The sequence below is a fragment of the Delphinus delphis genome, chromosome 16 (assembly GCF_949987515.2).
Source record: "Delphinus delphis chromosome 16, mDelDel1.2, whole genome shotgun sequence".
Classification (NCBI taxonomy): domain Eukaryota; kingdom Metazoa; phylum Chordata; class Mammalia; order Artiodactyla; family Delphinidae; genus Delphinus; species Delphinus delphis.
This window is the reverse complement of record NC_082698.1, coordinates 23,945,561-23,971,615: the sequence shown is the minus strand read 5'-3', so window position 1 is coordinate 23,971,615 and position 26,055 is coordinate 23,945,561. Positions and strand designations below refer to the sequence as shown.

The following is a 26,055-nucleotide window of genomic DNA, read 5'->3' as shown; positions in this document are numbered from 1 at the left end:
GAAGCAAAATTAGTTACCAGGACAACAGCATTTTGATGGGTTTGTTGAGAAGGTATTTTTCTTCTATCATTGTCACGAACATTTTGGAAATTCTAAAAGCTGTTTCTTCTGGCAGGAAAACAGTTGTCTCACTGGTAAGGTACATTTGGGGGAGTCAATTTTTTTTCTTTCTTGGTTTCTATAAGTAGTTTAGGAAAACTCAAGATGTTTTTTTTCCACTCTATTCCAGAGTAACTTTGCAACTTTACCAGGTAGAAATTGGTGTGTGTTCTCTGCCATCTTGATCATGTAACACTCCACTAGAATCTTTCTTGTCTGAATAGCTTCCAAGTTGCTGGTTCCTCACTGCAGTGGGAGTGGTGGTGTTTTGAGTTTTGTGGTGTCTTGGGGAAGTGGATTCTGCTTTCCTTTTATGTCGGAGATGGTATTCGGAAAGTTACCTCTCTCCCTAGCTGCAGTGAGATGGGTCACTTGCCCTTGCTGTATTCCTTCCCTCTCATCTTCCTGCCCTCCTTTCCCATTCTAAGGATATACACTACCCAAAATAACTGAGTGAGACCCTCCTCAAAAACCAGGCTTTTGTGATGACCCAGCCTCAGCTGCCTCTAACTCAAACCCTGTGTTTGAGATCTGTTGGTTCTTGATCATCATGCCTCTGCCCTTGCAGGTATTCTTCCCTTTGCCTGGAATTCTGCCCTCATCCTATTCCTCTGCCAACCCCTCTCTCCATGTCTTCCTCTCCTTAATCATCCTCTAAGACTCAACACAGGTATTACTCCTCCTCCTGGAAGCCTGACCTGACTGTCCCCTTCTGTTCACTGACAGCATCTCCTGCTAAATAACCTCCATCAAAGACACTCTCTTTAGATTACTGTTGTGTGTTCATGTATGTAACTCACTAACTGTGAAACACTCTGGAGGAGGGCAGGATCGGGTCTAATTTATCTATCACTAGGGCATGTACTAGATGCTACTTATTAATTAATGGATATGGAGAACATTTTATTTGCTTCAAGATGTGCCAAAATAAAGCACAGCAAGTTGATTATTTGTACTTGGCTCCTAGTTTTAAGTCTCCCAGCATCACTATAGCCTGTAAATACAGTTGATAATTATGATTCTTCCTTTTCTCTTTCTCTTCATCATCAAATCCTAATTGAGCTCCAGTCCGTGAATGAGAACTTATAAGATACTCTCTGTGGGTACACTTGGAAGAAGAGGGAAGACACAGTCCTTATTCACAAAAAGCTTGCAGTCTGAAAGAGGAGGCAGGACAGACAAACAGTACTCATAGAAGAAGGATATGTGTACCTGATCATTGCTAGTATGTCAGCTAAGCCATAGGGATTCATAATAGCTAACCATAGTAGCAAAGAACAACTGGGAAGTCGGTCACTGGGGATCCTGGAGCATAACATTCTTGGACACACTTAACTATAAATAAATAAAGATTTGAAATTGAGATTCAAAGTAGATTCATCTTGATCCTAATTATTGGTTTAAAAATGTTATTCTGTCTGATTGTCACTTCTGGCCATATATAAAGGAGAATATGTTGGCATTTCCACAATTACATATTAGACACACATTTTTTTAGGTAGGTCTCAGGCTAAGTCAATACATAAAACAAAAATAATTTTTCATTATGCATATACCTTCATAGGATATAATGTCATTAATACCAAACACCAGCTTATCAGTGGATATACATATTTACATATAGCTATAATCACGAACACACTTTTTGGTCTAATTTATAACTTAAGTATGTTTCTACATTTTCCACCTGTATTAAAATAGACCATGTAGTTTCAGTTTTTTTTAAATTAATTAATTTACTTATTTTTGGCTGCATTGGGTCTTTGTTGCTGCGTGCGGGCTTTCTCTAGTTGTGTCGAGCGGGGGCTGCTCTTCGTTGCGGTGCGTGGGCTTCTCATTGTGGTGGCCTCTCCTGTTGTGGAGCACAGGTTGTAGGTGCGCCGGCTTCAGTAGTTGTGGCACAGGGGCTCAGTAGTTGTGGCCCGTGGGCTCTAGAGCGCAGGCTCAGTAGTTGTGACGCACGGGCTTCGTTGCTCTGAGGCATGTGGGATCTTCCTGGACCAGGGCTCGAACCCGTGTCCCCTGCATTGGCAGGCGGATTCCCAACCACTGTGCCACCAGGGAAGTCCTCAGTTTTTAATTTGTAGTAACAATGTGGAATCCATCATAGAATATGCTACTTATTGCTTGCATATGTCTGTGCTATTGGGTATTTAGGTTGGTTGTTTTTTGTTTTCCTGTGACGGAGAGCACTGAGTGTTATGAACATTTCCATACAAGTAGCTTTTTTCTTTTTTCTTTTTGAATGAGTTCCTTGGAATATAAGAGTATATTACCCAAAGCGGAATTAGCAGGTTTATGGGCATAAATAGCTTCGTCATTTGGCAAGAATGCTCTCTGGCAGGCCTGGGCCAGCATACAGTATTCCCAGGAGGATATGAGGAGATCCATTTCTTTAGAATATTCTTACACTTCATAACTTCAAAATTAATTTTCACTAATTCAAATGGTATCCCAGCATTTCAGAAACGAGTTAGTGTGCATTTCTCGAATTCTGCTGAAGATGGTCTGCTGGGCACTTGATGTTCTTCCCTTATACACCACCTGTTGTTTGCTTTCAGGCATCTCTAATTCTCTCTGGTGCCTGTAAGCACGGCTTCTGGTCTTGGACCAACAGTGGTTATCCTTTGCAATACAAGGAAAAACAACGAAGCTTCATTACTTTGCTAGTAGTTTTCCTTGTTCTTGTATTTGCTCTTTCCCTGACAGCATGTTTTCACAGTACAGAAATGACAGCGACCCCAGGTCCACTCAAGTGCAGGGAGTTGGTGAGCTTAGTGGATTCTCAGCTGTGCCCATGGGGCCAGACAGGACCTGGCTTCTGCTCAGGCCACCTTCCAGACCTACCAGAGATTTTTAAACACCACGCTGAGTTGAGGAGAGAGCAGTGGCCTTGAGGTCCTGCGTGGACTTGCATCTTGGCTCTGCGCTGGGTGAGCTGGGGAGGTTTCTTAGCCTCTCTGAGCCTGAGCTTCTTCCGCTGGATGACAGGAAGAACAGCACTGAACTTGGAGGGTTTCTCTGGAATAGCTTCTCTCCTCTGCCTTTTTAGAGAACTGGGGCTTTCTGGAGTTAATTCTAATGCCAGCTAACACTGCCCAACTTCTTTCTGTGTGGTAGATGCTGGGTTCTGGGTTGAGAATTTTCTGCTTTGTTCCACATGGCAGCCCTATGGGGTCCGCATGCCTTTGTGCAGAGGCAGAAAAGGAGGCTCAGGGGACTAAATAACGTGCCCAAGGACATGCTGGACGTGGTGGTGCTGGGACTGGAACCCAGGACTATTTTCTTTCTGTGATTTAGGCTTTGACTACTGTACATTTAGTCTCTGGGATAATTTGTTCTCCGTTAAATAGAATCTATCCCAGGAGCTCGTTAGCCACCTGTGACTTTGCTCCTGCCTTCATTCAGCCAACACCTGTTTGTTGAATGCCTCTTTCGTGCCAGTCCCCGATTTAGGAGCTGGGGTACAGCTATGTCGTGCTGACAGGCTTACCTCCTCCAGACTGGCTGTGGGAGAGCCTAGGACTTAATCCGGAGCACTCCATCCTGCTCAGCATCCAGGGGGGCCTGTGCAGGCATTGGCTGCCTGGTGGAGGTGAGCTCTGCTCGGGAGGGTCCACACTGCAGCACAGGAATGTATGGTCAGCGGTGGCTTGTAGGCCTCCTGTGGCTGCATCCCGCCATACTGGGTATCTGGTGTGACACATCTGTCCCACCCTTGGGTGGGGCCTTATTGGTGCTGCACCTCACGCTGCTCAGAGCTGCATTAATTAGAGGCTGCTGGAGAATTTGAGTGAGGCTCATATGTAAAAAGGGAGCCTCCTGGCTGAACCATAGATCTCAGATGCATAAAGGCCGTTAAGGGGGGAGGTTGATCCTCCTTCTTCTGGGTTTTCTGGGAATAAACGTTGCGAGTCATTACAAGAGGCGGTGTAGCGCCCATCACCTTGGCCCTACTCTGGTATTTCCCATGGCCCCGACCCCCAGTATCTTCTGGAAGGACCGCTCACGTAGTTCTTGATTGTCTTGAGTTACTGGAGTTCAAGAAACAAATCCAATTTCCCCAGAGGCAGTCGTGCCCTCTGGCCTCCTCTGGAGGCTCCCGCGGATAATTCAGGTCTGTGTGGGAACAGAGCGCTTGTAACAGCCTACAGCTCCCAGGCAGTTGCCCAGGGAAGGCCACCTCTGGGCAAGGTCAACCCTAGAGGGCACCCAGCTGTCAGAGCTGCAGGGCAGCCGAGCCTTCAGCCCAGGAACCAAGATTTCACGTTGCTCAGGTTCCAGCGAGCACTTCTGCACCCACCTTTGTGGACCCAGCTCCCTGTCTTCAGGGGCAGTGTATGTCCTTTGCTCCCAAGCCTGGAGGAGGTTTGTTATTTCTGAAAGACTCAGCCCAGTGCGGCCTTGGCCATGGGCATGGCCTGTAAAATGCAGATGGCCAGTCCCAGCTCCCAGAGTTCTCACTCTCAGTGTACAAAGAGTGGGGTCCAGAAGCTGTGTTTTTCTAAGTTCTTCAGGCGAGTCTGATTCACGTGGTCCGTGCGCCACATTTAGAGAGGTCCTTCCGTGTTATATGTTGTACACAGGAGCGTGCGCACACACACACACACGCACACACCCCTGCATCTGCATCTCTCTGTCTCTCCGACCCACCCCCATACATTCTCCCGCTCCCAGCCGCCTACTCACTCACCTGTCTCAGTGGACTCCCTCCCCCATATGCCTACAATGCCTGAGAAGCACATGACACATTTTAGATATTGGACACATGCCAGCTGGTTGAGTGACACCTCTGCTATGATTCTGGGTTAACTTCTCCTTGGAGTGGAGCCACATACTCTCCACTTGGACCCTTCAGTGTCCTGGACAGTGATAGCAGGCGTGTCCCTTCCCTTTCCCCAGTTCACCTCCTACCCACACGGAACCTACTCGCTTGAGTCAAAGTTCCAATTTTAGAAGGAAAACCAGAGCCTGAGCCCTGCCAGGTAGGTGGCCTGGAATAAGAAACTGAGGGTGGGGTGTGATGCAAAGCGTGGGTGTGGACCCGGGTTTCGGGACAGCGGGGAGGCGGACAGGGTCTGTGGAAGGAGTGTCCGGTCCTCGCTCCCAAAGAGCTGAGCTTGCTTGAATGGCTATGGAACCAGACCTGCAGGTTCCTGTGTCTTCCGTGACCTCTGAGCTTGGAATAAAGAGTGGCTTGAGGTTGACTCTGTGGTTCTCTCTTGAGGATTTTGTTGGGTTTGCTTTTAACTTAGCCTTGAGGAGATTCCAGCAGAGGTTCTAGTCCATGCCAAGCTGCCATGGGAACTTCAGTGATGCTGTTACTGCTGAGTTAATTGACACCCTTAATCAGGAAGGAGGTGGAATATAAAACTTTGGGAGGGAGTAGCCAGATTTTTCAGAGGAGAGAACATACCAGGCGCTGCCATTTATGTGTTGTGGGACTTTGCTTAGTTATTTAATCTTTGTGAGACTCTGGTTCATCCCTGTAAGAAATGACAATAATGGCAGTTACATTTCATACGATTGTTGTGAGGATTAAAGGTGTTAATGGATGTGAATGTTGAGTTCTGTTCCTACTACCATTGTTATTAACTGAAATTTATCAATAGACTTCTATTTATCCTATAAATATTTACTTATTAACAGACATTTTAAGCATCTATTAGGTATCAGCTAGGGTTATGTTAGGGTTTAGTTAGCTAGTTATCTTAGTTAGTTTGTTTATTTATAACAGATCAAGAGGCTCAAGACTTGCTTTCAAATATTTCATAGTGTAGAAAGAAGGTAAGATATCAGTATTACAATTCAGTAAAACATTGATGTAATGTTAGGATGCATGGAGGGACGTATAAAGGAAGGAGTAGCAGAGTCTGTCTGGAAGAGCCTTGGTAGGCCTTATGGAGGAGATAAGTTTGATTTGAGGCTTACAAGATGGGAGTAGTATTTCAAGTTTAACAGTTAAGCACATGTATGGGCTGAAACAAAAGATTTATTGGCTGATCTAACGTAAAAGGTTAATAGCTTCATCAGATCAGGCTTGATCCAGCAGCTCAAGTGATATTATCAAGGACTTAGGTTCCCTTAGTATTTCTACTGGCTTGTGCAATGTTGGCTGCATCCTCGGTTCCACTTTGTCTTCCTTCAACAACTTCAGGAGCTCCCTTCAAGAGAGCAAAATGGCTGTAGCCATTCTATAACTCATCTCTATATTCTATATTATTAAAAGAACTGGGTTTGTTATGATGTTTCCTGAGGGAGGAGGAGGTCCTCTTTCCCAGAAGCCCTAGCAAGACTCATGTTGGATTTCTTTGGCTCCAGTTAGGTAACATGTTTTTTTCCTGTAACCAGTCACTGTGCCATAGGGGTGGGATGGGTGATTGGCTTAGGCCACATAGCGCCTACTCCTTAAACTAGAAGGATGGGTCAGTGCATGGTCCATGCCACCTGAAACACATGGCTCATTATGGGAGAACTGCTTCCCCAAAGGGACATTGTTCCCAGGGGGAGAGGGCATGGATTCTGGGAAGCATGGAGAATCTAGCTCTCCCCCATACCAGTAATCTGGGTGAGGAGAAAGCGGGGGACAAGTGAGAACAGAGTATGTTTGAAGAACAACTCTTAGCTGAGAATCTCTAGACCAGCACTGTTTACTAGAACTTTGTGCAATGATGGAGGTGTTCTATAATCTACTCTTTGCAGTATGGTAGCCACTGGCCACCTGTGACTGTCGAGTGCTTGAAATGTGGCTAGCATGACTGAAGAACTGAACGATTAATACTAATTGTACTTAATTTTTATTTTTTAAATTTAAGTAATCCTGCATAGCTAATGGCTGTAGTGGTAATTGGAAAGCACAGGTCTAGACCCTAGACAGGGTTCTGAAAGAGGACTGAGAGAAAGAGGGAGAGAGAGAAATTAAGCCACAATGCCCTGGTTATGTATCATTGGGGGAGAGAATTGAAAAAAGTCACTGAAATCATTTGCTTGTTTCTGCGGTTCATGTGAATAATACAGAAAGTAGAACCCAAAGTGAAGAGCTAGTGACAGGAAATGAGGATAGAGACCTAGAGACTTAGGCTGGGGCCAGGTTGAAAGCCCTTGTGCTTTGCCACTTACTTCAGATTCTACCCTGTAGGCAATAGGGAGTCACTGAGGATTTGGAGGAATTACATGATCATATTTGCGTGTGAGGAAGGCAACCTGGCCCCTTGTGGAAGATGGCCTTGTGCGACTAGAGGCAGGGAGACCAGTAAGGAGGTAGATGCAATAGAGCTCATGAGAAAGGATGAGAATTTGAACTTGGGAAGGAGTGGTAGCCATGCACGGAAGGGTGAGATACGGACATTAGGGGCAGAGTAACAGGGTGGGTGTGCGTGTGGTGTGGGGAGGAATATAGCAGGATACAGTAGGTTGGTTTGGACAGCCGAATGGATGATCGTGCCCTCTTTGAGATGTGGCGTTCCCAAAGGAGGGGGCAGGTCTGAGTGGTTTCTTGATAAACACTCTTTAGGGCAGGTGGTATTTAGTCTACCTGTAGGAAGATGTCTGATAGGTTCTTAATCTCTTCTCTCAAGGAGTTTACAATCATCTGTCTATGGAAATTAGATCTACATAAATTAAGTCATTAGAAAAATAAATCCACGTGCATCAAGACTGTAAGCCTTAAGTGCTGCACGTGCTTTATGAGTGGTGTCCTGGGTACTTTTTCTGCATAACAAACCACCCCAAAATTTAGCAGTGCAAAAGGGAAACATTTTATTATGTTCACGATTCTGTGTGTTGAGGATTTTGGCTGGGCACTATGTATACCGTGTCTGAAACCTCAGCTGGAAAGATTCAGAGCTGAGGCTGACTCAACAGCTGGGGCTGCAAGGCATCTGAAGCTGTCTTCCCTCGTAGCTGGTGACTGATGCTCCCTCTTCAGTGGGTCCTCAATTGGGCTGTGAGCTGACACACTGTGGCCCCTGCATGCGGTCTTCCCTACTGTGGTGCGGTTTGGGCATCCTCACACGTGGCACTGGCACCTTGAGAGCAACCAGCCTAAGAGTGCACAGCTAACCATGGAGGTCACTTGGCACTACTTCCCCTAGGCACTGTTGGTCAATATAGTAACAAAGATACGCCTGCTTTCAAAGGGAGGGACATGAACTCCGTCTACCACTCAATAGGAAGAGTGTCAAGGTCAAATGTAAGATAAGCTTGTAGGATGGGAGATACTGGGAAATAAGTTGGCCATAAATGGAGAGATGAATTTGGACTGGGGTAAGGAGCGATGACTCTCTGCTGGGGATGGGGCTTGAGCTGGTGCTTGAAGGGTGGGTCGGTGGATACTGGCAGGGAGAAAAGGACACATGCATGTTGTTGGGGACAGAGGGGAGGATTTGTGTTTCTTTCGGGCTATCTAGTCAATCTCATTAATGCTGAGGGCAACTAAATAGGCTAAGGAAGAAATCCTACAATGGGATACAGCAATTTGAAGCAAATGGCTTCCTTTTAGGCATCCATTCAACACATTCAACATCAAGTTTAAAGTTCCTTGTGCCCACCCAAGTTGATCAGCCTCGTTAAAATGGAAAGCCATTTCTCTTTATTTTCCCCATGATTTGATTTTCTGCTTTATTCTGGAGTGAGAGGAGCTACTACACCATGGAATTACGAGTCACAAAATTTTTGAGTTAGTGCAGTAAGTACACTAGAAATCACGTTAAATAAAATACTTGCTTACTTGCCTTTCCCCCCTTCCATTAGATTGAGAGTCTCTGGAGAAAAAAAACCATGTGCAACCTTTTCCAGCTTCTCCAGCAGAACCAGGTACATAGTAGATGCTCAGCACAAGATTATTTGGATGAATAAGCTTCATTCAAGGTCAAGGGAAAGCAGTGCTGAACACCTGGGCACTTTTATGCCGTGTTTCTGCTCCTTATTTTGTACTCCTTCTCTTTGTCTCAGAATCCAACCAGCTTCTCTGTGCTCCTTATTCCTCTAGCACAAGAATCTGATCTGTCCCTAATTTCTGTTTCTGTATCTGACAGTCCCTGTCCCAGAACTGAAGCTTTAATGTCCAAGCACACCTTGTCTGTGGTAGGGAGATTGCTTAGACCAGGGTCAACACACGAGGAGGCTGCAGGCTCCCTTTCCCCTTTTCCCTGGCAAGTCTCCCTGACCTGACTCTTTTGCTGAAGCTAAGATATGTGAGGAGCTTATTTTTTACGGAGATATTTTGTGAAAGATAAATTTCTCGGGACCATGGCCATGGATTCTTAGCCAAAGGAAGGACAAGTAGATACGATCAAATGTGTGCTAGTGAATCAATACAAATAAATTATGTGTTCTTTGTTATGATGTCCTAGGCTACACGAGAGAGGGCTCTTAAATCATCCACCATCAGCCACTGGAGGTTCTCGTTTCCGAGGAGTTACGTGGAGACAAAGTCCAGGCTTATGTTATTTTAGGCAATCCAGATAACTTTCTAGTGGTTTGGCTGCTAGAGTAATGCTAGCAACTGCAAAAGACCAGAGGGGAGCAATTCTTCTCTGGGTCTGGCGTGGCCCTGAACATACGCTAAATATTTTCTGCCTCTAATGTCTGGGATTTATGAGTACTCTCTTGCTTGAGTAGATGATCCTTTTACTCTATGATTCAGAACTCTGGGTTTTCTGGTTTTTTTTTTTGCGGTATGCGGGCCTCTCACTGTTGTGGCCTCTCCCGTTACGGAGCACAGACTCCGGACGCGCAGGCTCAGCGGCCATGGCTCACGAGCCCAGCCGCTCCGCGGCACATGGGATCTTCCCAGACTGGGGCACGAACCTGTGTCCCCTGCATCGGCAGGTGGACTCTCAACCACTGCGCCACCAGGGAAGCCCCAGAACTCCGGGTTTTGATCAAGTGCTTGTCCATGAGCTTGAGCTTGAGACTAAAATTGACACCCCCTCCCCACTTCCCACCTCATGAACGGATGGCCCTTCATCTGTTTGGTATTGGGATGCAGCTGCCATGGTCAAATTCTCTGGGCAACCCACAGGTGAGATCCAAGCAAGCAGTGTGCTAAAGGGGCTCAAGAGGTAACTGGAAATGTGAATGAGGCCAGGAAATGTTAATTGAGGGAAGAAGATTCTCAGAAGTTCAGGCAGTTGGGCAGGAAGTAACAAACAGACCCTTCAAGTCCCCTAGGCAAATGGGCAAGAAAAAGATGGGGCAGAAGGAGCAATTTGGCCATGAGCATGTTTCCAACAATGGGAGGATGCATAGATGCAGGGAAGTAACTTGAAAACCCATTCCACCAAGCTGGGGCATGAAATGAGGGTTAGACTGTGGGAACATATGAGATGGTCCTCCTGCGAGTGTTGGAGCTGGATTTCAAGCCCAAGCCTTCGAATTAAAATGAAGCACATTAACTTCCTTGGAAACCTCAGAGGCATCTTTGACTCCATGCTTTTCTGTTACACACTGTTTGCAAATTTTAGCAACAGTTTTCGTAGGGCTCCCACCACCCCCCCCCTTCTTTCTTTCCTTCTCTATGGCCATTATCTTAGTTCAGATCTCTTATCTCTTATGTTGGGACTGTTGTAATATCCTTCTCACCAGACTCCCTGTTTGTCATCTTCACTGATTCACCCTTCATACCCCTGACAGTTTTGTTTCCAAAATGCAGGTGCCAACTGATTATTCACCTGCTCAAGCACAGTAGACATTTCTATGCTATTTACTGAGTAGAGTTGAAACTCTTTAACCTGATGTGCTAGGCAGAATAGTGTCCTCCCAAAAGATGTCCATGTCCTAATTCCTGGAACCTGTGAATATGTTAGATTGCATAGAAAAGGGGAGATAAGATAGTAGATGGAAATAAGGTTGTAATCAGTTGAGTGTAAGATAAAGTGATTATCCTGGGTTACCTGGCTGGGTCCAGTGTTATCAGAAGGATCCTTAAATGGGAAAAAGGGAGGAAGAAGAGTTGGAGTGATGCAGTGTGAGACTCAACCAATCATTGCTGGCTTTGAAGATGGAAGGGGACCAGGAACCAAGGAATGCACGCAGCCTCTAGAAGCTGGAAAAGGCAAGAAACGGATCCTCCCCTAGAGCCTCCAGGAGGAATGTAGGAATACAGCCCTGCCGACACCTTGATTTTAGCCTTTGAAACCCATTTTGGACTTCTGATCTCCAAAGCTGTAAGATAATACATTTGTGTTGTTTCAGGCCACTTTATTTGCAGTAATCCGTTACATCAGCAATAGAAACTTACACACCTAGTAGTTAAAATCATCATTGTCTTACCCCAGCCTGGGTCTCCATCTCCTTCTCCAGGTACCTGAAGCTCTAACCTCTGCAGACCCCAGCCCCACCCCCGCCCCCCGCCCCAGGCCTGGAACGTGACAGGCAATTTCAACCTAATTGTGTCTTCTCATGCTGCATCCTTAGCCTGAAAAGGTCGTTGCCTTCTTCACCTACTAAAGATAAGCCAGTTCAAATAGTACCTCTTACAAAAATTTTCATGGAGAGTAATCCTCTACTTCATCCCTGTTAGGGAATCACTCATTTCTGTCATATGTCAACCTTGCTGGGTTACTGTGAGATTCCCATGAGACACTAGGTGAAACGACTTACAACCTGGCGTAAGTCAGAGCGATTCCAGCTTTCACTGAAGGTAGCCGTATAAATGTGTATCTGTCTGGTTGCACCGAAAGTGTCAGGAACATTGTGTCCTTCGTGCCTCCATCCTCCACAGCAATGAGCATGGTGCATCGACCATAAGAGACACTGTGTAGTCATTTGTAGCGTTGAATAGGAGACAGGTTGTGAGAAATGCCAGATCACGGGATTAGATGATGGGTCATTCACTCCACCCTTGTATACAGGGAATCTGGGACATGCTGGGTACTGTCCCAGGTGCTGAAGATACAGTAGTGAAAAATAGGACAGACGGTTGTGTGGCCCTGAGGCATCTTACAGTCTAGTCGAATCCCTGCTCTTGGTCTCTTGCACTGGTAGCTAGCTCCAATCTGGGGGTATCTGCTTATCCCTCGAAAATGCACTTGGTTCGGCAGCTACGATGGTTGGGCTGAGAGCTCTTTCAGCTCCTGAGACCTAAGAGGGAGTGATGCCCCTTGGCAGGAGTGGCGGAAGGAAGGGGGGTGTGCGTGCCTACAGGCAGGTCCAGTGGAGACGGACCCTGAAATGAAAAGTGGCAAGTGGGTAGGATCGCACACCAGGCAACATGGGCTTGATGAGCCTGTGATCTTCCCGTTGCTGAGGCTGTCAAGGCATGTCCACACAAAGCAAGCACCAGCGCTCAGGGAGTGCTCTAGGCTTTCATCTCTACATCAGTGAGAGGCCTTGTGAGGCTGCTCTGTATTTTCTGAGCTGCCGGTTGTCGTCGCTAAAGAAGTGACGTGCTCCCTCTTGGGACATGGCATTTTCCTACTTGGGTGGGCAAATGACCTGGTTTGCTCAGAGACAAAGCAGGATGGCAGGAACCTAATATATGACGAGGCCTGAGAATGTGCCTGGCACATAAGCCTAATCCTCACAGCAGTGCAGTGAAGGGAACGATACTGGTCTCTTTTTCCAGATAAGGCCACGGAGGCCCCATAGGGTTAGCCACTTGCCGCAGGTTACGCAGAGAGTAAGTGGCAGAGCCTGGATTCTACACCAAGACTGTCTGCGTTAGAGCTTTTGATCTATTACCAAGGAAACAGATAGCTTATATTTGCCTCTCTGTTGATGAGTATCTCTGGAAGCTTCACACTAGTGGCTTTGGAGCCATGGTTTCATCTTTCATCTGCTCACACCTGTTTCTGCCCTTGGCCTCCTCATGAGGGTGGTGCTGGTGGTGGTTGGATGGAAGGAATGATGGACATATAGGAGGGTATGAGCTCAGACTCCTAGTTAATGGTATACGTTGAGCTAATTAACTCTGGTTCTGGTGAGCTCTCATCGTGTAGTACAGACACTGGCAGGGAATTCTGAGCAATTTGACACCCCCTCCCCCCTTACTGGGCTGCATGCTACCTAAATCATTTCCAAGAGATGGCTGTCTCTTTCATTTTCAGTCCCTTAGGGAATGAGAGTGAATGGATTTTTAATTCATTTTTAATGGCTCGTTACACAAAACCAGAACAACCCCCCACCATTCAACAGCCATTTTTCACAAGCTCCTTGTTTCAACAACACTGCATTTTCATTTCCTTGGTCTGCACTTGCCTTGTTCAGCTACCACATTCTGCAAAGTACTTTCTTAACAATGGTCGCATTTTAAATAGAGCTACTAAACCTGTTAAATTCTGTATCTCTGATCCCTTCCTTGGATCATGGGGGAACAGCCGTGCGCGTGTTTGGGTTCTGACTCCTACCTCTCCCTAGCTGCATGGCCTGGACGGTTTGCTCGTCTGGACAATGTGGGTAATGCTATCTACCCTTCACTGTGGTTATGCCCATTACCTATGTAATGCACATAGAGCACCAAGCACAGTGCTGGGCACTTTGTAGGTGCTCAGCATCTATTAGCATCCCCACCTCTGCCCTTTCTATATTCTTCTCTTGTCTAAATTACTTAATCAAGTCGTGCTTTTGTCTATAGGTGTAATGTTTTCTTTAGTCTACGTCCCATCAGATATAGGTATATATCTTTATCCTCTCTAGACGTCCCTAGAGAATACCAACTCTTGAAAACTTAATGCAGTCATACAAGAAGGTTGCGTTCACCATCTTCCCTCCCTGCCCGTGTGTTCCCTTTATCTTACCCTCTTGTGGACATTCTTGAAGTTCTTTCATACCCATTTTGAATTCTTTCTTCCTAATTTACCTAAAAAAAAGATACCCTTGAAAAACTGTATAAGATATTCCAGAAAGAAGAGGGCTGGGAATTTCCATTCCGCACCCATCTCTTATGACCTTACTTATGCCTCTCATCCTTTATGAGGACAACTTGCTCACCCCGGCCCAGACCCATCTTCTCCTTCTTTGAACACCTATAGCAACACTTTCAGTTCATCGAATGTGTCATATCTCTGTTAGTTAATAGGCAGCATGTTAATGAAGAGTGTGATAATACTCTTGGATAATAATGAGAAAAACGAGGTCTGTCCTGAAGGAGCACATCCCCTAATGGTGGAGATGCATAGGCAAAGAGAAAAATTATAGTGTAATCTAGTGAGTAGTATACTTGGATGTATGGGCAGCAAGGTAGGGGAGCATGGATTACGGGGGATCCATTCTGTCTTGGAGGACAGGTAAGACACCAGAGTGTTGATGGTATTTGAGCTGGGCCTTAAAGAATGAGATCCTCAGGTGGAGAGTGGGAGAAGGGCTTTCAGAGGAGAGAAAAGAGCTTGTGTGAAAGTGTGGGAGCGTAGAACAAGGAGAAACGTGGGTATTCTGGTGTGGCTAGAATTTAGATGTTATTTTGGGAAAGTGGCTCTAGAAGAGGGTTAAAATGTCAACTGAGGCCAGGTTGAGAAAGATCTTTTATGCTATGCTGAGGAATTTTTTTTTTTTTTACATCTTTATTGGAGTATAATTGCTTTACAATGGTGTGTTAGTTTCTGCTTTATAACAAAGTGAATCAGTTATACATATACATATGTTCCCATATCTCTTCCCTCTTGCGTCTCCCTCCCTCCCACCCTCCCTATCCCACCCCTCCAGGCGGTCACAAAGCACCGAGCTGATCTCCCTGTTATGCTGAGGAATTTGATCTTAAAGGCGGCCCAAAGCCACTAGAGATTGTTTGGCAGTAGGCAATGGGATTCCGCCTCTGCTTTAGAAAGGTCATTCTGGTGTAAGGATAGAAGAGGGGTGAACGCCAGAAATTAAGTCAGCTAGTTATTTTGAAGGTCTCTGCAGTCATCTAGTAGCTAAATCCAATGGTCCCTTCTTCATCTTTTTTGTCCATGAACTGCCTGCAGCATTTCACACAGCCAATCACTCCTTCCTCCTTGAAATCCATACTCTTCTCGGCTTCCAGAACACATGCTCTCCTGAATTTCCTGTAACCTCACAGATCATTCTGTGTCAGTGAGGGTCCCTGACTCGAGGTATTTCTCAAGAAAAGACGTTGAATGCAGGAACTGATTTACAAGGGTGCCGGCAAGGCTGGAGGAACAAGGAGGAGAAAATATAGTTGCTCAAATTTGGTAACTGCAGAAACTGTTACCCCCTGCCCAGGAGGAGGAAGGGCAGTACAAGAGGCCAAGGGTCTCTCCCACCCAGATTCCTGGGGCTGTGCTGAGCTGCACAAGCCCTTCATTTCACTGAGACCCAGCACCGCTGCGGTTGGTACCACTGGCTCTGTTGCTGCTGTTGTCTTGTCACTCAAAAACAAAGTGTGAGGAGAGGAGCTTTTCCCTTGTCCACATGTCCCCCGAGTGACCCCACCCCAACTGGCAGAATTGGAAGCCAGATGACAGGAGAGTCTTAGAAATACGCTTCTCAGGGTCCTGGTTACCTATGATACTTAGGCAGGAAAGTGGGCCGAGAGTAAACAGCACAGTCTACCCTTTTAGCTACTCTGAGTGTCCATTTCCATCCCCTATTCATAAGTAGCCTCCTCTCTTCCTGTTGGTTCAGTGGTAGCATGTGAAGCTCAGAATAGCTGGGTATTAGTTTCAGCTTCCAGTTCAATGGAACAGGTGTTTTTTCTCCTTAGGAACCAAGATTTATCAACAGAGTCGAAAGTTGTGTGGATGTGAAGAAAATACTCTGTGATGGCTTATTGCGAGGAATAATGAGAGGAGCGCTCCCACTTTTGCCCCTTGATTCCCAGACCTTTGTATTTTGGCCATTTACTAGTCGAATCCACATCCTAGAAGACAGCACCACAACCTCATGCAGTGCTGGCTTCTAGCTAGTTGTGTCATTGAATCTTTGGAAGTCCATTCAATCATTGTATCAGGTCATCTGCTTCTGGCGGATGTAGTTTGTGGGAAGACCAGTGAATTCCATGGACAGGCCCATGACAACACTTCATTTGCTGTGAAATGAGTTTCTTTGTTAGAAGCAATTGTGTGGGATATCATGACGGTGAATAAGGCACTCTGAAATGGAAAGATTTTGATTCTAGCGTATTTACCGCAGGCAAGGAAAGCAAGTCCGAGGAGAAGAAATTGCTTCCTCTATGTGCTGGGAGGGGGACAGTGCAATCAACTTGCCACCAGGTGCCATGTTGAGGCTCAGCACTGATTTCTGAGGTTGGCAGATGGGGAACTGCAGTGACGATGCCCATGTCAGCCTTGGCGAGGGGAAGTCCATGGCAAACATAGGCAAAGCCTCCATCTCTGCCACAGTAGCCACTATACACAGGAGCCCACAGAGCAAGCAGGGGGATCTGGGGAGAAAGGCTTACCAGCCTCAACAGAAGGCCATCGTGTTCATATGCTTATTGAGAGACTCCTCCGTAGTAAGTACCATTTGGTGAGTGTTCGCACAGGACACAGACATTCACTGTGCCAGTTCTGAGAGCTTGAAGCACATACTGGTTTCTTCTCATTCCCCGATCTCTCAGTGCTGAAACGCCCCAGCTTTCGATTCTTCTCTCTCTACTCTATCCACACTCCATCTCCTGGTGACCTAACCTAGTCTCATGTCTTTAAATACCATCTAATCACTGACAACTCCCCAGTTGAGATTTTTTAGCCTAGACTCTCTGCGCTGAACTCCAGACTCATTTATTCAGCTATTTGACTTCTCCGCTTGAATTCTCTTAGGCATCTCAAACTTAATGTCCAAAGCTAAACTTCTCAGCTTTCCTCCCAACCTCCTTCTCCTACAGTCTCCGTCTCATAAAATGGCAACTCTATGCTTCTAATTACTTAGTCCCAAACTCTGAGGGTCATTTTGGACTATTCTCTTTCCTTCACGCCCTATATCCAATTTGTCAGCAAATCTTGACTCTACCTTCAAAATATCTTCAGATCATGTTTCTTCTCCTGTCCGCGGCTGTTGCTCTGGTCTACCCCATACCATGTTTCACCTGGATGATTACAACAGGATCCTAATTCACTTTTGTCTCCTCGATGCCTCTCTCAACACGGTAACCAGAAGCACCCTGTGAAAACTTAAGTCCTCTAGTAAAATCCTCTAGTAGCTTCTCACCTCACTCAGTAAGAGCCAGTCCTTCACAAGTCCCAGCAAGATCTAAGCCTCCCCAAATTTCCTGGACCTCATCTCCTACTACTCTCCCTGTCTCTCCGCTCCATCCTCATTGGGCTCCTTGCTGTTTCTTGACTATGTCAGGCACGTTCCTGCCTCAGGATCTTTGCATTTGCCTTTTTCTCTGCCTGTAATGTTTATGACCCAGATAGCCACATGGCTTCATCCCTTACCTCATTCAGGGTTTTGCTTGAGTGTCAGTTTTTCACAGAGAACTTTCCTGGGCTCCTTCTATACTGCTTCAGCCTGCACAGCCCTGGACCACGCCTGCATACGAGCACTTGCTCTAAGTGCTGATATGTCCATCATCTAACCCACCATCATCTGACTACTATGTCACTTACCTACTTATGTGTTTATCTCCCTTGCCGGAATATAAACTCTATGGGGGCAGAGAAGCTGGTTTGCTGTCTTCACTGCTGAATCCATAGCGCTTGGCCACGAGGAAGCATTCCATACATATTTGCTTAGTGAATGAATGAAAACATTTTGAGGACGATCCAGTGGACTGCAGCACATTTCAGAGGACTTGATGTTTGTCTTGCTAAGTGTGGGATGAGGGTGGACTCAGGGCTCATGCTGAGGTTCTATCTTGAACCACAGAGTTGATGATCTGCCCTTTAAAAAAAACGGGGAACGGGATAACCGGTTTGTGAAATTGCATGCAATGGAACAAGATGACAAAGATGATATTTCTTGTACAATTCCTTGTCCTCTCAGCTAGATTGTAAACTCACGGTGGGCAGGGAGCACGATTTATGTTATTCTGAACTTGGCATATACCTAGCACAGTTCTGGATACCCAGTTGGTGCCCAGACATTGTTAGACTGGGGTCAGTTGGGCTGTGGACTGTAAATATTCAGTTTCTGTTCCCGGGGCGGGGGGGGGGGGTGCCTCATGAAGTGGGAGGAGGGCTCCAGAATTCAGACTCTGCTGAGACTGAAAAATGCACTTTTGTGTACACTCCCCGAGGAGTAGGTTTTAGCATCCTTACTACGTTACCACTGTGAATCACTTTCGGTAAAGAAGGCCACCGTCCATATTCCAATTGGCTGGAAACAAAGAACTGTCAGGTAGGGGCAGGAATGAGGTGGTGAGAGGTGAGGGGGACCCGGAGGGGACATGCATAGAGCCCCATGGATTGAAAGGTACCAAGGTTTCAGGAAGGTTTAATGAACTAAAGTAATTTTCCTTCAGAGTAAAATTTTACAGGCACTAAAGGTTCTCATTTCACTGAATGTGCTCACGGGCGAGAGCATCCCAGTGATTTATGAATTTTCAGATTATGCGTTATCCTTTCAGAGGACAGGAATCCCCCAGGGCTTTCTGCTTTGCTTCTAAAGCGGAAGCTGAGTGCGGGAGCCCAGTGAACATGCCGGGTCTGATTTGCAGCCTGCTGTGTTGCAGCTGGGGTCTAGAATGGGTGGGTATTTTTCAGAAGGAGCTTAGCAACGCTAGGATCTGAATCCCCCTCACCCCATCAGATAAGGATGACTTGCAACCCTTGTCTCCTGAAGGGTAATTATCATACTAATCACTCACATTTGCATAGTACAGCTTCTAAAGCAGGTCAGCTTTCCTTATTTGATTCAAATCAAAAATCCTGTGAGGCTGGCAGGGGAAGGAGAATCATTATCCCCATTTTAGGAAACTGGAACAGATACTGAAAATGTTAGTAAGTTGATCAGGCTCACCCAGTAGCATATGGTGATACTGGGTCTTGAGTGCAGCCCTCTAGTTGCAAGTGCTCCATTCTTTCCATGCTGCCGGGCGAGCCCCATCCAGGAGGCAGACGGCTGGACCCAGTGGGTCCTGTCTTCATGAAATGTAAAATCTTCCTAAAGAAGATTATACATTGAGGGAGAGTATACATTTCATGAAGACAGGAGCCATTTCTCTTTTGATCACTTTATCACCACAGATCCTATGCTGTGTTTGGCATAAGGCAGGAATAGAAGAATGAACGGGAGAGGGGATGTGACAAATAAAGACATTAGTTACTGGCATTGTGTGTGTCTAAAGATCAGGCAGGTAGCTGAGGGCTGGCCTGAGCATCTGGGGGCAGCAGAAGACATTAGATGCCTGGGGACAAGAAGATTGGAGGTAGGTGGTCAGCAAGGGCAGCACCAATGGATTTTGTAAGAGGCCAGCCATGTCCCTTATTGTCACCTAATTATATGAGTCGCTTATTACAATACAGTCCCTTAATATATATATATAATACATATAATATGTGTGTGTATAGATATATATATGAACATACCGTAAGCCTTTTGTTATAATATAGTCATCTAATATACAATATATTGATATTATATATGTAATATATAGTAATATTATATGGTATATGTTTATACATAGTAAGGCTCTTGTTATAATATAGTCCCTCATTATCACCCTCTTCATGCTTATAAAACTTTTTGTCAGTCCATAGTTGACTACAGGCTGGGCTTCCTCTGTCCTTCCTGCACGATTCCATTGTCCTTTGTGCCTTCTTTCTCACCCTGGCACAGCCTGACCGTGTCTCCAAGTGGTTGGTGTCCCCATGTGTTGACACTGCGCTCAACACATGACTGTTCCAGCCCCTAATGGCCCATTCTGCTCTACCTCTGTGCTGTTTCTTGTAACTGAAATGGCACCCTTCTGCCCTTTTTTCTATCTATTTCTGTCCAGCTAAAATATGAAGGAAAGAAAGAAAGACAGGGAGGAAGGGAGGGTTAAAGAGAGAGGCCAGACAGGCAAGGGAGTAAATCTCCATTTCTCTGTCTCCAAATTCTTCATACTTCAAGTTTTGGCTCATGTAATCTTTCCTTCATGAAGACTTTGCCGACCACATTTTCTGGACTTAATTGCTTCCTCCTTTCAACTCTTATCTCACATTATCTGCACCTCTCAGATACACTTATCATCTCATCCCTTCTTTTACTGTCATTCATTTATAATTCATTCAGTGGACCTTATATAGCACCTGCCGTGTGTCAGGTGTTGTGCTAGGCATTGGGGATGCAGAGTTGAATGAGACCTGATTTTTTAGCTCAAAGAGGTCACAATCTAACAGACAAGACAGACATATGGAGAAGTCACGTTAATCCAGTTTGATAAAAGCTATAAGAGGTGTATGAACAAGTGCTCTTCCAGAGAATATGTCTGATGCCAATTTACAGTTATATGTGCCTATACAGAGGAGCTCTTATATATGTGGCTTTACTCTGTGTGTACACCTGTATGTGTAGCTTATATTAAGAGAGAACTGCTATTTACTCATGAATTATTCCAATTTATTTTCATTTCTCCTGCTGTCTAAAATCCCCCTAGGATTTGTAGCCTGTTGGTCAAAGAGAAACTTTTTGACAAAGCTTATTTGACAAACCTGGATCTCCCAACAGTTTGTCTAGTTATTTCCTCATTACACATCTCTGTTTCCTATTTCTTTCTCCAAGAACAAAGAAAACAAAAGTTACCTTCACCCCTGGGCCTTGAGCTCTGTATCTTTCCCCGATTCCCAGCGTTTAGCAGATGTCTTTCTAATTCACATAAGAGGAGCTCAGTAAATGTTTGTGGAATTCATGAGTGAGTGATAAACTCCTTGAGAGCAAGGATGTGCCCACCTCTCGGTTTGCCTGCTCATTGCCTTGCACACAAAAAGCTCACATAAACATTTGCCGAATGCAGGAGCATTGCATCAGAGCGGAACAAGCATGCTGGAGTCTCATAGCCCTGGGTGGGAATGCTGGCTCTGTCTCTTGCTAGTTGTGTGCTTTGGGGAGCAAATTGCTTAAGTCTTAGGACTCACTTTCCTCATCTGTAAAATGCAGATGCTGTATTACATCTGCTCAATCTCAGAAGTGTGTTGTGAGGACTGAGAAGCACCCAGTGTAGTATTTAGCACATAGTAAGGGTTCGATTAATGTTTGGTCCCTGCTTTTCCTTCTTTGAATTTGAGTGCCAACCCTCATCTGGGGGCATCTGCTGGAGAGGAGTCAAGTCAGGCTTTGCTGTGGCTCCCAGGGTAGCTCCTCCATCCTTCCTGCATCCTTCCTGTATCCTTCCTGCATCCTTCCTCCATCCTTCCTGCATCCTTCCTGCATCCTTCCTGCATCCTTCCTGCATCCTTCCTCATCTATCCACTGGTGATTCTTTGGTCACACTCACATTTCTCATTCTCGTCTGAGTCCTTGCCCAGCAGCCCAGGGCTTGTTAGTGGGTTTAGTGCATCTGCTTTCAGTTTTCTGCCCTGGTAATCCCTTCTTCCTGGTGGCCTTTGGAAGGCTCTGAATGGTGAGAGAAGCCAGAGGTTGACAGGCTTTCTTTCAATCTTGGTTTTCTTTGCTAGGCACAGAATATCTTAAGGCTAAAGGTTACATGATCGTGTCTTCATTATTGTCCTTCTTTGCTGGCTCCAGGGGAAAGGTAGCTTCCAGCCCCAATTCTCAGTGTTTGGACCTTTCCTCTGGGGAATGTTGGGGTGATTTTGTGGAGACATCTTCCTTATGCATCTCCTATGGCCTGCTTTCTTTGTAAAGTCCACTCGATTTAAAGGCAAAGATGCTTTTAGAGATCAGGATTCCACCATAGTGGAAGGGTGGTGTCACTGCTGCATGGAGTTGGGAGAGGAATCATGGTGTGGTGGAGTCTTTCTCAAAGCGTGATCCTCTAATAGCTACAGGAAGGTTTCTGGACCCTCCCCAGGATCCACCAAGTCAAACTTGCTGGGAATGGGACCAGGGAATCTGCATGTAGCAGGCTCCCCAGTGACTGTTAGTCTCCAACTTTGCTCATGGAATGGGAAGAACTGTGCCCTGGGCACTTGGTCAAGGCCACACATTGTTGGGACTTGAACTTGAGTCGTCTCCTCTCTCTGTGTCTCAGTTTCCTCATCTGTAAAATGAAGGTAATAGACTAGATTAACACCATCCCCTTCTGAAGACTATGCTTTACTGCTGAAACACCATTATCTTTCATTGACTCAAAAATGATGATTTGATTTGAGAAGATGGAAGGAAGGAGAGTGATCCAGGCCTTGGGTAAGGAGACACAGACACGTGAGAAGTGCTCTGCATTTTTTAGGGGTTTTCCAGACCCAGTTGTTTGTTAGGCAATCAGTTAAGTGACCTCTAACCCCCAACATCTCTTGCTTCTTTCTTTGTGGGCTTTGCACTTTTTTGAGATTGTTTGATGTCCCTGAAGGCTTGATGTTGGGAGACAGTGAAGTCGTCGTAGTTGCTCCTGCAGATTCTAGATGGGTGTTCCGATCTGTTTCTAGAAGAGCATAGCTTTGAGTTTCTTTGTCTAGATTTTGGGATGGTCTGCACATAGGCACCCATGTTTTTACATAGGGACTGTGAAAGAATGACTTCGTCAATGAAAGAAGTAAAATGAAGAGAAGTCTGGTGTGTATGTATGTGTATGTGTTTGTATTAATTTAACAAATAGGAATTATCAGCACATTGCTATTTGGTTGGAGAAGGTTTGGATAAGTCTTGTCTTCATTAGCCCCTGAATTTTACAAGTGAGGAAACTCGCTATTAATGGGAGAGGCATGGATCACTGAGTGACCATGGAGAACAATGCTTTACAAAGGATACACGCTCCTTGCAGTTGTGCTATGCTAATAGGACAGGTAGCTTGGTGCCTTGGTACCTATTCTCCTGTTCTACAAATAGCCACGTCATTGATGTTCTTCTTTGCTTGGCTGTTTCTTGCCAACCTACTACTCCGCATCACAGGACACAATCTGAGAGAAGACGTGAGAATCATCCAGTCATGGCCCTGCAGAGAAGTTGAATGTTGCAAGTCAGCTTTTCCGGGGATTCTCTTTGACCCATAATGGATCATATCCTGGCCTCTAATTTTTTCTTAGTTTACATAAAAGAGGTGGAAATGGTACTGACTGACCTCATGGGGTGCTGGATGAGAATAAATCTCAAAGTGAGTGTTTTGTCGTCGGTTAAATGCCACAAAAACGTTCAATATAATGGCTGATTATTTTTCTTTAATCTTAAATGGTTACCTAGAATGGGAAAGTCCCATCTTGGTAGCAGAAATTCATTATCTCGGAAAGAGTTTAATGGGTGCTGTGCAAATGAACTGGAGGAAGTTAAATTGTGGAAGGCGAAGGAGCTGAGAAAAGTGAAATGAGTTGTGCATTAAATTTAGATAAACACAATTATGTGTAACTGGATTATCATGCGTGCAGGCAGACACTGTATATTAGGCACCTGTGTTTTGATTAAAATCGATTCAGGTGCCTGCGCTTAGCATCCTGGTAGATATGGGGTTGTTCCTAAGCCACGGTCTGGGCGCACGAGGCATAGGCAGGGAAACGTTTGAGGTCCAGGTTCCCAGCTGGAGAAGTTAAAAGGGCCTGGGACCAGCCTGGCCAATGGAAGATCATTTCAGAAAACTGCTAACCCTATTACAGGCTGTCCAGCTCTTTGACACATACAGCTTTCCTTCTGGGTTTCTTAGTTTCAACTGGAGTCACGAAAGTGGTCCTGGAGTCCGGTGGAGTCTAATGACCTGCTTACTCCATGGGTGGGACATGGTAGAAGGCAGGTGGCATCAGAGACTGTTGGGGGCTGGGCTTGCCTGTCATTCAAGCTTTTATGGCTTTGAGGCCCTGTGATGGGAACACAGAATCTCTTTGAACCTCTCTGTAGACACAGAATCAGGCCCAGTTCTTTCTTAGCCTCTTAGGTCTACATCTGTAAGTCAAAGTCATCTGCAGATCAAAAGCAAGCCCATCCTCTGATCTCTGGGTGGCCACACGTGTGAACAGAGCCAGCTGGCCTGTGCCTGACCTTGAAGGAGGACAGATGTGGAGAAACAACTGTCAGTACCCAGTTAATTCCTGTTGACATGTTTTATTTCAAATGCAAAGCATTGTCGGGATTAAAATAAATGCTACCAGTTACGGGGGAGCATTAAATTAATAATTTTTTTCCCCTTGCTTGATCCTATAATACCCCTCAACTCCACAGATAAATTCTAAGCCCTCCACTGGGTGATTTGAGATGAACTGTACATTGTTACGCAAACTAAAGCCGGCTTCCTTTTTCTTCTTCTCCTCTGCCCTCCTCCTCACCCCCTCTCAGGTTATACTTATCCTGACGAAGCTGTATGACTTCAACCTGGGAAGCGTGACAGAGAGCTCACTTTGGAGGTAAGTGGGTTAGAGATTCTTACCTGGCTACTCGGGTTCGGCTCACGTGAGGAATGCCAGCTAAGCAGTTGGAGAGCTTGTTTTGAAAGGAGCAGAAGATGGTCCTCCTCCTGGATGCCCCCTTTAATGCCCTGGGTGGCACTGATGGCCTCCATCTGCAGATTCCTTAGCACTCTGCTATCTCCCGTGGGGTCTGTCACATATTCTCCCTGGCACTGTGGTTGTTTCTGCGTTCCTGCAGCATCTCCTTTGACTGGATAAACACAAATGTGGGTAGAGAGATCAGAGCATGCCTGGGGAAAGTGGAGGCCGTGGATAAGGGAGCGTGCTGTAGGAGGGATGCTCGCCTTGGCATGAGTCTAGGCCCAAGGACTGTTTCTTGTCCTTTGTGCCTGTAAGATGCTATGATTCTTGAGAAGCCCATGAATCTGGGAATAGACACATGTGGGAATCAGGCCCGTGTGATGACGTTTGTGGTCCCAAGCCTTCGTGGGCTTCTTCATCCATAAAATAATATTAAAAAATATATTTTACAACTGTACTGGTGTGAAGACAAATATATTAATACTGTATGTTAAAACTTGTTTTCAGCCTAAAATATTCATTTTTTTTGTTTGTGGCTTTAAAAGAAATGACAGCACTTTTGTGAACCCTAGGCTCTGTGTCCATGTGCCTGCAGGATAAATCAGCCCTGACGGAAGGCTGGGACGGGGAGAAGGATGTGGGTGGATTAAGTCAGAGAGGGCTTTCACGAAGCCGTGAACCCCGCAGTCTCTCTGGCTAGGGGACGCCGCACACTCACTCTTCCGTATACCTCCTCACGTGCAAGTTCACGGTCGCCGCCACGCTGCTGGCAGTCACACAGGGCACCAGCAAGTTTCATCAGCCACTCTGAGTCAGCGCTTCATGCTCTGTGCTTATTACCTCCATGGGCCTCAAGAGGGCTGCGTATCCATTCCATTTGCTCTGCCACTTGTAAACACTGGGGAGAACACTGTCACGAAAGGCCATTCATTTGGCTGTCTTCATCCCAGCGCCAGTCCTGAGGGTCTGCTGGGGTTTTGGAGCAGGAGGGTCTGGGGCGTGAGTATCAGCACGCCTGGCTGCTTCTTCATCTGATCTGTTTGCGGAGAATCAGCCAGAGCCTCTCTCCCAGGGAGGGGAGCAGTCACAGCATCTATTAAATATTTGGGGTTAATTGCTCATATCGATGGAGGCCTGCCTCCATTTGCACAGGATGTCCAAAACCTAATTTTGCTGCTCAGTGAAAACCGGCAGAGGTATAAGGAACCAGGTGCCTTCCGTAGATGAAAGCATGCCTGTTTCCACTCACGTGGGTCTCCTGGGGACTTAGAGCCTCAGAAACCATCCTCTGAGGCCCTGTCACAGGGATGTGGTGGTGAGCCTTTAAGCCTGACTCCAGTGCTGTCTGCTTGGTGCAAATAATGAAACCAGAAAAGCTCACGCTTACAATGGGAAACAGCTGTACCTAGCAGCCCATGTTATAGGAAAGGTTTGCTAGTTTTAAAGGTGGACCAGGCAAAACCATGGGGCCGAAGCCAGGTGCTTAATGCCCGTAAGTGACAGAGTGTGTGCCCCACAGTCATAAGAGCCAGTGTATTCACTAGTGTGTGTCAAGGACAGCAGA

General features: G+C 45.9%; 1 protein-coding gene across 1 annotated transcript in view; it reads left to right on the top strand.

The window, feature by feature from the left end:
- The window catches only part of SORCS3 (sortilin related VPS10 domain containing receptor 3), a 576,395-nt gene that overhangs the window by 149,777 nt on the left and 400,563 nt on the right, over nucleotides 1–26,055 (top strand). Inside the window, exon 2 of the mRNA XM_060033570.1 lies at nucleotides 24,340–24,407. Coding sequence (XP_059889553.1) covers nucleotides 24,340–24,407 — 68 coding nt within the window. The remainder of the gene's footprint in view (nucleotides 1–24,339; nucleotides 24,408–26,055) is intronic.